The 14,807-nt window shown below is 35.5% G+C and overlaps 3 protein-coding genes across 5 annotated transcripts; 2 read left to right on the forward strand and 1 right to left on the reverse strand.

Moving 5' to 3' along the window:
- Positions 1-240: 240 nt before the first annotated feature.
- On the forward strand, positions 241-4,102 carry LOC7492903 (chorismate mutase 1, chloroplastic). 2 transcript variants are annotated; one of them, XM_024610168.2, is made up of 7 exons: positions 241-630; positions 1,218-1,437; positions 1,509-1,595; positions 2,692-2,733; positions 2,825-2,835; positions 3,383-3,475; positions 3,596-4,102. In XM_024610168.2, exons 1-7 carry the CDS (start codon positions 452-454, stop codon positions 3,621-3,623), a joined length of 660 nt encoding a protein of 219 aa, XP_024465936.2. In that variant the 5' UTR covers positions 241-451; the 3' UTR covers positions 3,624-4,102. The 2 variants fall into 2 exon arrangements, with proteins under 2 accessions (XP_024465936.2, XP_002315019.2); XM_002314983.4 differs by having other exon boundaries at positions 247-630; positions 2,692-2,835.
- Positions 4,103-6,128: 2,026 nt separating this feature from the next.
- On the forward strand, positions 6,129-9,005 carry LOC7492904 (uncharacterized protein At5g01610). The gene is made up of 3 exons (XM_002314984.4): positions 6,129-7,073; positions 7,704-7,758; positions 8,459-9,005. The coding sequence occupies exons 1-3, from the start codon at positions 6,972-6,974 to the stop codon at positions 8,836-8,838; spliced, it is 537 nt and encodes a 178-aa protein (XP_002315020.1). The 5' UTR covers positions 6,129-6,971; the 3' UTR covers positions 8,839-9,005.
- Positions 9,006-9,570: 565 nt separating this feature from the next.
- Positions 9,571-13,736, reverse strand: LOC7492905 (protein RETARDED ROOT GROWTH, mitochondrial). 2 transcript variants are annotated; one of them, XM_002316068.4, is made up of 7 exons: positions 13,267-13,733; positions 12,682-12,793; positions 12,288-12,444; positions 11,780-11,928; positions 11,350-11,501; positions 10,379-10,493; positions 9,571-9,924 (listed from the first exon to the last, which is right to left on the reverse strand). In XM_002316068.4, the coding sequence occupies exons 1-7, from the start codon at positions 13,557-13,559 to the stop codon at positions 9,802-9,804; spliced, it is 1,101 nt and encodes a 366-aa protein (XP_002316104.1). In that variant the 5' UTR covers positions 13,560-13,733; the 3' UTR covers positions 9,571-9,801. The 2 variants fall into 2 exon arrangements, with proteins under 2 accessions (XP_002316104.1, XP_024465935.1); XM_024610167.2 differs by lacking the exon at positions 9,571-9,924 and adding an exon at positions 9,932-10,113 and having other exon boundaries at positions 13,267-13,736.
- Between the last annotated feature and the right edge of the window lie 1,071 nt (positions 13,737-14,807).

Consider the following 14,807-nt stretch of genomic DNA (forward strand, 5'->3'; position numbering starts at 1 on the left):
AAACACGGTGAAAATTGCAGAAAAACTTGGTTTTGAATTTGATTTTTCAATATAATATTAAGAATTTCGAGTATCTTTTGCTTCAAAACAACGAAATTGTGCCTAGCAAAAAGCTGCCAGGAACCATCTCTTCAGGTTCACGGTGGTGTGTTTTTATTGAAACAGAATGCACTAAAAGGCCAAAAAATTACGCGTTTTTATGTGTTAAAACCTCCTGTTTACATTTTCAAGATGCCTTTTCATTTCCCTTTCCTTGCGAAGCTTCCTTTTGTGTAACGCAAACAACTTGTTTCTCTTTTGCTTTTCGCAATTACATTTCTCCCTTTCTTGTCTGTTTTTTCGGTATTTATTTGTTGTCTATTCTCCTTTAAGGTGAGAAACTCTTGAACATTGAGTTAGCACTCTCAAACTTCTTGCTAATCGTTAATTGCTCTCTCCTCATTCGTCTTCAATGGAGTGCAAGCTACTAAATGTTGCTTTTGCTTCTATTTCAAGCCTCAAGACCCCAAGTTCTCTACCACCTCATTCGTATCTCGCCCATCATCAACCAAACACCCTCAAATTTCTCCAGTCAAAATCTGGAGCTAATGGGCATCATCCTCTTTATGCCTCTTCATCTTTTCGCACAAGGTAACCAGCAAAATATAAATGCTTCATGTACACATATTTAACGTTGTAGATTACTTGTTATGGATGCTGGTAATACATTGCCTATCTGTTCTTACAGCAGTAAAAAATGATGCCTGTTCAAAATCAAAGCACTGTTTCACATTGCTTTTACTTTTAAGTTAACTACTTGGAGAAGGATCTTCTAGAGGTTACAATCTATTCATGACTTAATTAGCTTCAAAGAGTTATGAGCGTCTCAAGAAAAAGCTTTGTCGTGCCTTAAAAAATCTGTTTGCGGACTGCTTGAGCGTATCCTTATTGTGGACAACGGACATTGTAGCAAAGCAATGATATGTGATGGCCTAACATGTGAAGAGATGCATGGGACCGCTGATACTCATTGGGATAGTCTTTGTGATTATGCTAGTTTGCTATTTCTTGACTTCCTTGGATGCTCAAGTATTGTGGGATTTTACTAAATAATTGATTAGTTGCAGAGAAATCACATAAAATTGAGTTCAACATGATTAATTTGTTAGAAAACCAAGAACGCTCCAGTTCTTGCATATGTGATTTTAAACTGTTGTCACTATTTCCTTGCCATGTAGATATGCTAAAGAAAGGGTGGACAGCAGCCAGACCTTGACTCTGGATGCGATAAGGAAGTCTTTAATTTTGCAAGAAGACAGTATAATTTTCAACCTTTTGCTCAGAGCGCAGTATGCTTACAATGCAAACACTTATAACGATGGTGCTCTATGTATCGGAAGTTTCCATGGGTCTTTGGTCAAGTTCATTGTAAAAGAAACCGAAAGGCTCCATGCTCAGGTATATTATAAGAGAAAATACTATAACAATCATGAATCCTCAGATTTTATATGTCTCTCCTTTTACACTAGGCGGGGCGGTATAGAAGTCCGGATGAGCACCCGTTCTTCCCAGAAAATTTACCTCACTCAATGCTGCTTCCGTCGCAGTATCCAAAGGTGAGAAATATTCTGTTGCTTAAATTATTTGCACTGATCCTTGTTGTGAGGTTGTAACCTTAGTTATAAGACGTGTCCTAGCGGGTTAACTAGTGAATTGTCAATTTGAGGCCTGGTCGGGGCTAGTTCCGTGAAAAATTACCTGTTTTTACCAAAATAACATTGTTCCCAGCTCTTTTTCAGAAAAAAAAAAATAGCTAAAGGTTTGTCAATCCCCGACCCGCGATCCAAATCTCAGGCCAGGTTGACCTCCGGGTTAGGTCTTATAAGCCTGATTTATGATTGATGGTGAGGTTTTACAACTTCAGAGTTAATAGATTTATGTGCTTATGCTTACTAATGACCTGTGAGATTGAATAACCTTTTATTCAGTCTATTGTGATAAATTTTACCATCTGTCTGCTAATTTATTGAACAGCTCAACGTAGCCTTAGAACCAATATCTTTAGCTATATTTGTCATCACTGGCACTTAGGGATTCAAATTTGTAGGATGCAAGTTGTTGTTTGGCACAAATTCCATCAATTTGGCCCCCCTGCTGATTTCACCATCATTTCCAAGTGGAATTAGGATCAGTTGTAAAACTTACAAGTTAAAACCCATTAGGCATTTCAAAAGAAATGAGAAGTACAGATTAATTTGGCTGCCAAAGGTAAAATTTTGCTCTGAAACTGTTTTCTGCATAGTATTGAAATTATCCAATTATTAATTTAGTGTTGTAATAATATATGCACTTTCTTAACAGGTTACCTTACACGGTAATGTATTATAATGCTTCATCTTGAACCTAGGATATGCCAGCTGATATGAGAATTTTAGCTTCAAAATTCTGACATGACTGATTAACTTGCACCGTTTTAAATTTAATGTTGATGCTTTATGCGTAAACCTGGATTATCCCTGGGATAGGCTTGATCGGCACATTTTATCCTTTCCTCACAACTTTCTTTAATAGAATCTACTGTATCTCAAGTGACAATTGTGTGGCTTCTAGTTTTGTCTAGTTGAATTCAGTGAGTTGCAATTTCTTTCTAAAATAAGATGCTGAGTTACTTCTATGTCGGCTGATTTGTGATGCCTACTGATGTGACATTAGGTTTTGCATCCTTGTGCTGACTCAATTAATATCAACAAAAAGGTATGGAATATGTATTTTACGGATCTTCTTCCAAAATTGGCCAAAGCTGGAGATGATGACAATTGTGGATCTGCTGCTGTTTGCGACACAGTTTGCTTGCAGGTGTGCCATTGGGACTGATACTTTTACTTCATTACAGATAGCTCCTAATTGAATGGTCCTATCATACTATTCAATGGTGTTAAGATGCTATCCATTGGATCTCTGTAAATGATCCCCTTCACTGCCACGAGTGTACCAAGCAGACCCTTATGAATGCTCGAGAGATAACTGCATTGTTTCTTTTCTTTTATTTTTTTACGGAGGAATTGAAAAAATCATTCATCAAAAGAGCAGGAAGTTTTGGTTTCCCTTTTCTTTTTGGCGACCAAGCATTCAAAATCCCTTGTAGAATCCATCAAGTCTGGATTCTTGCCTCTGAACTGAGGATTGGTACGACATGCTATAACGAACCTTGACCATGATTTGCTAAACTTCTCTGGCTGAGCCAAGCAACATGCAAGTGCTTGCAATGGTGCTTTTCTGCTATGTGCCATGTGGATTTATACCCAACTATTTGCTAGTAGATAACAACCGGGTGGTTTCTGCAAGATAGTATAGGTGTGAAATCTCATATTTGTTTCTACTATATATTGGACTCTTAATGCAGGCTCTGTCACGGAGAATTCACTATGGAAAATTTGTGGCCGAGGCTAAATTTCAGGAATCCACTGCTGAATACGAAGCTGCTATCAAAGTGCAGGTAAAGCTGCGTATATACTTGTGTCCTGATTTAATCCTCTGGATGCACCCTGTGATTCATCGATATAAAGATGAACTTCTCACGTTATCATCCTGTCCTTATGCGTTGTGGTTATTGTAGGATCGGGCTAGACTCATGGAGTTGTTGACGTATGAAACTGTGGAAGCAGCTGTTAAGAAGAGGGTAGAAATGAAAACAAGAAAATATGGCCAAGAGGGAAGAATCACCCAGCAGGAAGACGCAGCCGATCCCATATATAAAGTAGAGCCACATTTAGTTGCCCAACTTTACGAGGATTGGATTATGCCTCTGACAAAAGAAGTTGAGGTTGAATACTTGTTGAGAAGGCTTGACTAATCCGAGGCCATGCGTGTTTGTTGTTTCACGATATTGATATTTCTAGCATGTCCTCTTAATGTCAAGGTATATATAGAACTTCTGGTAATGAAATAACTAATTGAAGTTCAAACAAGAATGATTGTCCAGCATGACTATACAAATTTTACTATAACAAGATATTCCAGTAATGTTATGAATGGTTATGGAATCTGTAAAGGCCATCAAACTCTTTCATGACACCTCTTGTGATTATTTTTTTAACATGATATAAAAAAGTTGTATTGATTATTTGTTTCTCTTCTCTTTGAATTTTGGCGATGGTTTCCCTTTTCCTTTTCCTTTTGTTATTTTGGAGATAAAAATGCATTCTAAACACATTCATTCCTTCAGCATATTAGGCTTCTTGTAAACACTCAGAAAGTTAGTATACAAACAGCAAACACTGGTTCAGGCAGCTTGGCTGGTTTATAAAGTTGAACATTTTATTATTACTTAACCTATCATGTGCATTTTTAAAGACTAGGTTTCAGCGAGGCTATGCCAACCAGTCAATATATTTTATTCTTTGTCATCTTTTTCTTTAGTAATTAAATTCTTTACTGATGTGTTTTGTACACATTTAATTGTACAAATGATGCTGATGTATGAACTGGGCAAGATTTGTGGCATGTTGTGCATGGATATTCTTTATATTGGTGTTTGGTTTAGTTCTGTATGTGTTAAGATGTTTATTCCTTACAAACCTTTGTGATATTTTGTTCAAATAACGTGGCTTTTTGTGCTTTCTGTGACTCTTTGTTTCCTCTTCAAGACTCTGTTCTCTGCACTTCTCAATGCATGTTAGTTTCTTTGATTCATGGGCTTTGTCTGGGGGTAATCTAATTAGGGTGGTGCTTCATGGTTTCTTTGAAGTTTGGAATGTGTATCTTGTTGATTTCTATGTATATGTATGAGTGAGTCTCGTATTTTTCTTTTTCTCTCTTTGTTTTTTTTCTTTTACATTTTCTGTAATTTGCTTAGGGTTTGCACGATTTGATGTTTTTAAGTAGCGGTCTCAGATCGTAGTTCATTATCGCAGCAACGTTTTAGAAGCAGAAACAGAAGCATACAACATCCACCATACCCTTTCTTTCTGAAAGGGAAGTTAAATAGCATTCAAGTCCACATTTCATTCTTGGCATTCGGAGCTAAGACACGTCTATAATAATGATGACTTTAGTGAGCCACAACATACCATTTCTGATCATGGTTCATAATTGTGCTAAAAACATGCCATCCTTTATTTTGTTTGCTTTTAAAGTTCCGAATAATGTCCCATGGTTTGGTCATGAATCATAACATATATAAATTTTGCAGTTTCTCAATCATGAAATATTATCAAATCTGAGCATTCAAACTTTTATTTTACAGGAGATTCCAGTCATGTTCCGAGCAGTAATCAAATCTGTATACCAGCGCCATCAAACTCTCTGTTTGTGGTAGCATCAATTTGAATTTTAAACCTTATGAACCAGATATGAATATGTTTGAAATCCATTTGAATCTAAAAAGAAAACAAAGGAAGGAAAGATAGAAGATAACGCCAAAATTCCAAGAGAAGAGAAACAAACAATCAAATACCTTTTCTGTTGATAAAAGTTCAAAATTCAATAAAGATGTCACGTAGATCAGAGACCAAACTTGAGAACATTCATTCCGAACCATAAATGTATATAAAAAAGGTGGTATGATTCTTGGTATAATTATGAATCAAGATGACAAATAGTATGTTTTGGCACATCAAGGATGTTGCTATTATTGATGTGCCTTTGCTCCAAAGGGCAAGTTAAAGAAGTTTATGGGCGACCCTTGGGCAGATTAGTCCATCTGCACCGCCTTTCCTAATATTTGTTGAGAAGGCTGGACTAATGCCAGGTCATGTATGCTTCTTCCTTTTTAAGACTTCATTTGCAGACAGCTTTGGATGATTATAAATTTCTAATATTTTGTTATATGTTATTGTCCATCTTTCGTTGCTACAAGTTTTCTTAGCTAGCTCTTAAGCAATAAGGACACTGCCACTGATAGATGAAGTAGTCTGCCTGGTGACCCCGCAAGAGGTAAGCTGCATGGCATCATCTCTCATTGAAATGATTTTTCCGAAAAGAAAGTTGTCACTGTCGACTTATGAGCTGGAAAAATCGTGGGTTTAGGCCCACCATGTTCCATTGCTTTTTTAAATTGTCTGGTATAAACAGATGCGTGGACATGAAGCAGCCGATGAGAGATAAAAATTTGAAGACTTTTCATCAGTATTTGCTGCAGGGTATCAATCTACGTCATTTCTAACAGTTTAGTAGGCAGTTACCTTCATACTTCATAGTATTAGGGCCCTTGTTATCTGCATTTTACCACACTCTGTATGGCAAATTCAGTGATTCTTCCTTTTATTGTCAGCCTTGTTTTAGAAGCACACCCAAAATTGGCTGATCTTTTGCTTTCAAACATTTTGCCTGACTTTGCATGGAAGAAAGATTCGATTGTAACTTCTATGTATTTTCTGGCATGCTGTATCTGTCGTTGTAAATTATGATCTGTACGCTTTGTAATCCAATGCGAAACTGGGTGGCAAATTCTGCCATTGAAATCGAAATTACACACTGACAAGTTTTGATGCCTCCTGTAAATGACTTAAAAATCTACATCTGAGTTTTAGCGTTAGGAAATCTATCTTTGAAAAATTTAAATAGAAAGAAAAGCTTGTGGAGCTTGAAATATATTTAATTTGATATGTTCATATTCATGCAAACACACAAGCACGCGCAAGCAAAGAAAAAAAAAATACAGAAAAACAGGGAGAGCAGAACCTCACCCCTTTCCTCAAATTTACAGAAACACCCTCATTAAAATTGAAAACACGGTGCCTCGAGAACTGTGAGGCGCCGCTTTTTTTCAAGCGTGAAGCTGCCTTTATTTTCTTTTTGGTCTGTCCCTTTGTTTTCAGATTTTAGCCAGAAAAGAGATCCCTCTCCTTTCCTTTTTGCTATTTCCAGTTTTTCACACCTCTCTCTCTCTCACACACAATTATCAAGTCTCAACAACAGGGAGAGTGAGTGCTGAGTAATAGAGAGGATACGAAAAGAGAATTCTTCAACTTAGTACTCGAGAGAGAAGGGCAATGGAGAGAGCATTAACAAAAGTGAATAGCTTGAAAGTTGGGAGCTTATGGATCTCAAAGAAAGCAAAAGAAGAGTTCTCTAACATTACTGAAGACCTCAATGTAATTATGGCTGTACTCTGTAGTCTATTCTTCTTCTTCTTCTTTTACTTTATGTTTGTTTAATGATGGTTTTTGTCTCTTTCTGTCTTGTCTTGCCTTGTCCATACCCTTATTCTGTATGCCTTCTGTTTTGGGTGATTTTGGTGTAATGTGGGTTGATCGGAGGATGCCCATTTTTTGATTTGTGCTAATTTTAAATGGATCTGTTGATTTTCATGGAAATAGGAGTCCATTCGGAGGATGCCCATTCGGAGATGGGTTTTTCAATTGTGCCGTGGTGGGAACATTGTGTGTGAATGGAAATCATATATTTTTTTTTTACTTTGTATTGGATCCAAGGGTTTCAAAAACTTAAAATGTTACGTTTTAAGCTTCTTTTTTCTGGGATTTACTTGAAGAAAAGAAAAGGAGAAGATATGAATTGAAGGAGACACAGTTTGAGTTTCTTGTTTGAAATTATTGTGTTTGAATCAATGGAAGTTGAAACTTACCTGTTAGAAAAGAATTTTAGGATTTCACATATAACTCTTGTCTTGTCAATTGAAGTTTCTTTTACATATAGGGTAATTTTGCTTTGCTGTGAAATATGTTTTGTACGTAGAGTAAATTCACTCTTGCTTGTGGTTGCAGACTTTCTCAACTACTGTTGAAGAGAAGGCAAAATGGGTTTTTAACAAGCTGAAAGGTAGGGATTATGTGTTATCTACTTTGATTATCTAAGGAAATGATTGATCATGCACCATGTCTGTATTTGTGCAACAATGATATTTAACATGCCACTGGATTTTTCTTTCGTCTTTGATATTCGTTTTCTTCCTCATCCCTGATTTCATTACATACAAGGTATTGCATTCATTTATCTGCACTACTGTTGCGATGCAATTGAGATGATAACATGCTGTCATATGTAGATTGGAACTCTGTAATAATGTTCTGAAGGCGGAATCTTTCATCATTTGTATGCCACTGGCTCAATTTGGTGATTGTTGTTTTGCTTTTTCAAAGAAAGTTCTATAAATAACCAAGAGATTGGGTCAACAATGATACATTTTCCTCATTCTGATGCCCATACTGTTTTCCCTGTTCGAATTCTTTTGACCCGTTGCTTTTGTACTGAATTGCTCTACACATCACACACTTTAGTGAATGTTTTACCACCTCTTTCTCATCTTTAATGTGTTATTCCTATGGATATTTCCATTTTGATCCTAGAATTGGGCTCCGGAAACTATTTAAAAGTAATTCAGGGCTTCATTTGTTCAATTTACTTGAGATTGATTAATTTGGGTCTGTTAACAAGGACAACATTTTTTGAAAGATTCTTTCATTTTCGAAGCCATGTCCGTTATACCAGATGCTTACATGTATGCTGCTTCTTTCTGTAGGAAAACCACTAAAAAGCTTGCCTGATCTCCTCCGAGAATACAACTTGCCACCAGGTCTCTTCCCCCGGAATATAACCTGTTATGAATTCGATGAAACAAAGGCCAAGCTGATTGTGTATTTGCCTTCTGTATGTGAGATCAGCTTCAATGACTCTTCTGTAATTAGGTATGCAACTCGAGTAAAGGCAATACTTGTGAGGGGAAAGCTCACGGTTATAGAGGGGATGAAGACAAAGGTGCTAGTATGGGTTAAGGTTACAAGCGTGGCAGTGGAGGGCTTCAAGTCTGATAAGGTGTGGTTTACAGCTGGTGTCAAGAAGTCTAGGCCTAAAATTGCATATGATGTGCCACAGACTGCTATCAGGGTAGAGGAATTTTGAACCGGGGATATGGAATATTATCAACTTCATCAATGGTTATTGTTCGTTTTTTAGTAATTTTTTAGCACATTAAGCATAGCACGTGCTTTGTAGTCACAATAGAAAAATCTCTTGCTATGGATGTAATTTTCGAAATCCAATTGCCTCTATATTACGCAATTCAATGAGTTTGAGGTTTTGCACTGACCATTATTAGCGTTTTTGCGTTCGTGCATTTGGTGGAAGAAGGATCGTTGAGAGCCATCCATGTATGGAAACCACAAAAGAAAACAACGTCCTGCTTCCCCACGGACAAATTGAGATTCTATCGTGCTGGCAACTTGTCAAAACTACTAACAAATGTCACCACGTCGTTTCAGTTGACATAAATAATCCACAAAAAGAAAACAGATATTCCACAATTCATCATTGAATACATTCTCAGAGCTGGTGTAAAAAAAAATGAAACAGTTTTGACATGGCAGAAAAGCAGTGCTGTCATAGCAAAAGGCAGACATTTGCTTTTGAGGATATCAGGACGGTTGATGTGGACTTATACATGCACAACCGGCCTCCATTCACGGTCTGAAGTTCTATGCGCAGCATTGCCACCTGCTGCAATCATAAAAATACAATGCTGAACTTTCGATACAGTGAACCTGCTTCTGTATTGACCTTTCATCTTGGAAAGAGAAACACTAAGCATTCAAACATGTTATGCACATAACTGTTAACACAGAGACATGCCGGCAGTTGAAAAGGTTGCCTTTGGCTTCGGAATTTTCTATTGGTAAAAGTGATCGTACAAAATGGACACCAGGAATTGTCACGCTATACTGCAAAAATAATATCATGTATCACAGAAAAATATTGAAGAATTGATCTTCTCTATAAAAGATTAAATTGTTAACTTGTCACTCCATCTGGTGATCCCAACTTTTCTCGTATGCCTAGTGTCTATCAAATCAGTGATGTTTCTGCACTTCATCCTTGAACTATCTCATATATTGATATAATATTCTCTATGCTCAGCAGGAATATAATGCACCATTCCAAAAGATCAGATCGTCTGTTTTGGATAACTTCTTGAAGGAAATGAATGTTGTGCTGCAAGAGGAGAGAAAAGGGGTGAGAGAGCAGCTCCAGATAAATATATCACAATAACTATCACGACAGATTCTGAAAAGTGAAATGTGGGAGTTGTGCTCATGGAGGTTATCGAGCAATTGAAAATGAAGTCTCTGATCTACTACTTCCAGTCGAACTCTAATATTTTGGACAAAACCTGAAAAAGTCCTGAAACACACTACAAATCAATCAACTGTTTACTCTCTCTAAAGATGTCTGCTTGTTTAAATTTCTACATTTTGTGAAATATTTCAAGCATCCTCTAATTCATGCAAGTGCTTCCTCCAGCAAGCACCACAGATTATCAGCTCTTTCAAGCCTAAATCTCTATGAACACTATCACTAAAATAACCATACAAGTAACTGTCTAAAATTCAGTAATAACCAAAAGCCATTATATTCATTTATAGGTCCAATAAAAGCAGACACATACCTCTACAAATTTTAATTTGAAATCCAAATTTCCAAAGCGTTGAGTAACTTCATACTCCTCCCTGAGGTACTCATATATTTGAGCATATTTTGCATCCCTCCAAGCAATTTCAGATCTGGACAGTGAAAGAACAGAGGTGGTAAAGGCTGCAAAATGCACATTAAAAGATCACAGCATATATTGAGCTTTTCAATTTTTCAATTTTGTTCTTGTTGACCTGTAATTGCTGTCGTTTCTAAGTGAGGCTTGCATTAACACTTCTTCTTAGAAAAAGGAGTCTACACTTTTAATAAGCTAAAATGAGATTCTGTGAGGAACTGAAAAATCTAACAAGGCTGAATCAAACACCCAATCACTCTCATAATAACAGACTAGTTTGACAAGGAAGTTCAGGCCAACTTATTGAACAGAACTAAAGAACATCAATAGTTTATATGCTCCATGGAATCAAACAAGGCTGAAGCACGTGCACAATCACTCTCATAATACCAGACTAGTCTGACAAGGAAGTTAAGGCCAACTTATGGAACAGAACTAAAGAACATCAATAGTTTATATGCTCCATGGAATCATCATTGTCTGAAGCAACACCCAATGGATCCCAAGCAGAAATCCTCTAAGATAAGCAGATTTATTCAGATGCAGGGTGCATTTCCAAAAAATTGCGACAACCCTACCCAAGAAAAAGAAGATTCTTTTTTTAAAATGTTTCTTGCTCGTTAAGTTTTTCATGCTTCAATCAGTTGGCTTATTGCCATGAGCTTCTTATAGACTGACAAAGGTAGAGAAATGTCACCAAAACCTAAAAGGTTCTTCACTGCATGCTTAACGATATGATCTTACTGGAATTTCCTAAAAGCACATGGTTTTACATCTAAAATGGAAATTCGATCATAGAATACGTGAAAGAGACCATTTGAATCTATCATATGCAAAGAGAAATTAAACAAGCAATAGTAACAATGGATTACCTCTCAAAAAGACCAACTTTAAGAATCACATCAGCTAAATTTGAATTAGCCTTCCCAACAAGTTGAAGGAGCTTTTTCCTATCCATTGAGAAAGTACCAGTTTTTTCCATTGCACGATTTATGCCAGCAAACTCTTCAACCATTCCATCAACCTTAGAGAGAGAGAGAGAGAGAGAGAGAGAGAAGATTAACAGTTCACATTCTATTTAAACTTCCGGAAAAAAATGGCATCCTGTTTCATATTGTGCTAGCCATTTTTCGATAATAAATAAAAATGTGCCAGAAGTTGAATCCTGACATCAAAATGATTAAAGCTTCAATATTTGAAACCTGCCGAAGTGTATTATGATTCAAGGACAATTTAATGCCTTCTTCTCATACATAGGTTTCAATATTGCACCATAAATAAAGTATTTGGACATGATATTACCTGTGAAACAAAATAGTCCAAAGCAATACTTTGCCCAAGCACACTTCCAATAATGCGAATACTATCAGTGTCTAAAGTTTTGAGGACAATGTAATCGAGGCCTCCCTGCATATCCTCATCCAGAAGTGGTTTCTCTTTTATGGCATAATCTAATAAAAGACGAAATCAAGGTCAAAACAAGAATATCATTCATGTATTCAAAACTTATCAAGTTCAAGTGGTTAAAGAACAAATTATGGGGCCGACTCAAATTTGGAAAAACTGAGAGAAAAATAAAACCATGAGAGTTCAACTCAACTCAACCAACCCCAGTCCAAAACTAGTTGGCATTGGTTATATAGATTATGGTAACTATCCTAAATGCAATCCTCATCTCAATCATTAAAGCACAAAAAAATAATGTTTGCACAAAATCACAAGATGTTAAATATATCTACTAAACAGGACAAATGAACCAAGTTTCCTGTTCAAATAAAACAAGATATAGGATCTTCTCAAAGAAATATACCATCTTTCCTCATCTCGGAGAGCAATCCAGAAGTATGCCTCCTTACCATTTCCAGGTACCTTTCAACGTCAGGATCCTCAATATTAAATAGAACAGCAGATCCATATTGGAATACAACCATGTAGCGGCAGCTGATATACTCTCTTATTCCAAGTGCCTGAATTAAAAGTCACATGTTATAAGATGACAGTCAAACCAATCACCTTGAAAACTACAAAAATGAAAGGTTTTTTTGCTGGAATCAGGCTCTGATCTTAAGTATACATGATCCCCACGAATTTTATCCATATGCGCAAGGAGGTAGGATGTTTGGAACAATTACAAAGCTCAAAAAATCACAAAGAAAGTAGGAAAATGTCACAAAAAAAGATGTAATTGTTTTCAATCATCTTACACTAATATCTGAAGAGAAATCGAAAAATTTGAGGACAACATAATTCGTTGAGCGAGAGGTTGGAGGAACAACATAGCTTAAATTCTCTGCTTGCATGCTCTTCAAATTAATACTGCCAAAACCATGAATCTGATAAAACCAAACCATCAAGGGGAAAAAAACAGAACCACAAAGGTAGAAAAAGGAAAACACAGAGCATGGAGAAGACAGCACGTAACGAACCGAAGAAAGACTCTTGCATTAAAAGAATAAATGCCAGCAAAAGTAAACGTAAATAATTAAAATCGTCACCTTTTAATGAGCAAACAGCCAATACAACAGACACTGTCTCTATCTCGACAACATTTTACTAGCGTCAAAAAGGTCACTCAGCAGGAGAAAAGAAAATCCTTCAAAAGAAGTTGCTCAAATTTTGCATGTAAACACAATAACCCACCAATTTGAGTCAATAGAAAACCACCCAAAAAATAATTAATTAAATACGCATAAAACTCTACAGCAAAAATACACATTTCAAAAAACACAGAACAAACGAAACCCATTAAGGAAAAGAAAAGCAAAAAAAAAAAAAATGAAGTGGCAGACCTGGTACAAAGGAAGTATGCTTTAACAGGGATCTTTCCAGATTCTTCATCTTCTTTAGGTCCCAGATCATAATTAATAGCCAAATCATGAGACCCAGATTCAATTTCATTACTGTAAACCGAAACCCGAGAAGGGATTGCAGAAAATGACCTGAATTTGAAGCCACAAACAGTTTGGGTTAAAGGGTGTGAGTGATAAATAGGTCTGGGAAGATTAGGTGAAAGAAATTTAAAAGCTTTTGTGGTTATGTGGTTAAGGAGAAGAGAAGCAGTAGCTCTCCACCTGCTGCCCATTCACTTTGGAAAGGAAAGTTTTTTTTAGGGCTAGCAGTTTTTTTTTTTTTTTCAGCTTGGGAAGTAAAAGACTATGATGCGATCCATGCCCTCTTCTTGTCTTCCCCGTTTCTTGGCTGTGGCTGCGCCACCACTTCACCACTTCTCTTGTTTGTCAACAAAGATTGCGCTTTTTTTAACATACTAATATACTATACATGGGCAATGCTCCACCGTGTCTGTGTTGTTATTTTATTTCTTTTATTAAATTATATTTAGATGTCGTCATCGTGTTATTAAAAAAAACTGCGGTTCATGTTATAGCCGTGATGGGTAAAAAAAAGCTAGTTTTCTTTGAATTATATGGAAAAAAATAGACAACGATAAACGAGCGAGAATTAAAAAAATTATGATAACTTCAAATTAAAAAAAAGTACGATAACTTAGAAGAAGAAAAAAATGTTGTTGAATTTTTAATTGATAAAATATAAAATAATAAATTGAATAAAAAAATAAAAATAATTAATTTGAATCAATCTAGTTAGTATAATAAATATATAGCTTGAAGAATAAAAAGTCAGTTAATCAATGTTAACTTGTCAAACTCTTATCTCAAGTTATAAGGATTAAAGGATTCATGACAAAAAAAAATAGCAATTAAAAAATAAAGATAAAAATAAAAAATAAATTAGAAGGTAATTATAAATTTTTAATAAGAGGATAAAATTGAAATAAAAAAAATTAACAAAAAAACAAAAAAAACTCAAAATAATAAAAATCAGATTAAAAAAATACACAATAATAAAGATCAGATTAAAAAAAATACATTATGATTTTGAATTGAATAATAAAATTAAAAATTAATAAAACTTTTATAGAAAAAACAACAAAAAAAAATGATGATTAAATTGAAAAAGTAACATGTGACAAGTTGTGATTGGACAATGAGATTTAACACAAATAAAATTTTTATAAAAAATTATCAATAATGAAAATAAAAACAAAAAAATTAAAATTAAAATTAAATTATCAATAACAAAAAAAATCAAGAGAAAAAAATAAAAAACCTCACCAATAATAAACTATCCCGTCGTCATCAACATCCATTGTATTAACAAAAAAAAAAGGACGTGAGGAAGCTTACTAGAAGGGTATTTTTTGCCACCAAGAGACACCATATAGTCATATACTCTTTCAAAATGCACGGACATCCTCCACGTGTCCACAACTTTTTCCATTTAAAATTCAATTAATCATCATTGAAAGATC

This window comes from Populus trichocarpa, chromosome 10, assembly GCF_000002775.5.
Source record: "Populus trichocarpa isolate Nisqually-1 chromosome 10, P.trichocarpa_v4.1, whole genome shotgun sequence".
In the NCBI taxonomy this organism is placed as follows: Eukaryota; Viridiplantae; Streptophyta; class Magnoliopsida; order Malpighiales; family Salicaceae; genus Populus; species Populus trichocarpa.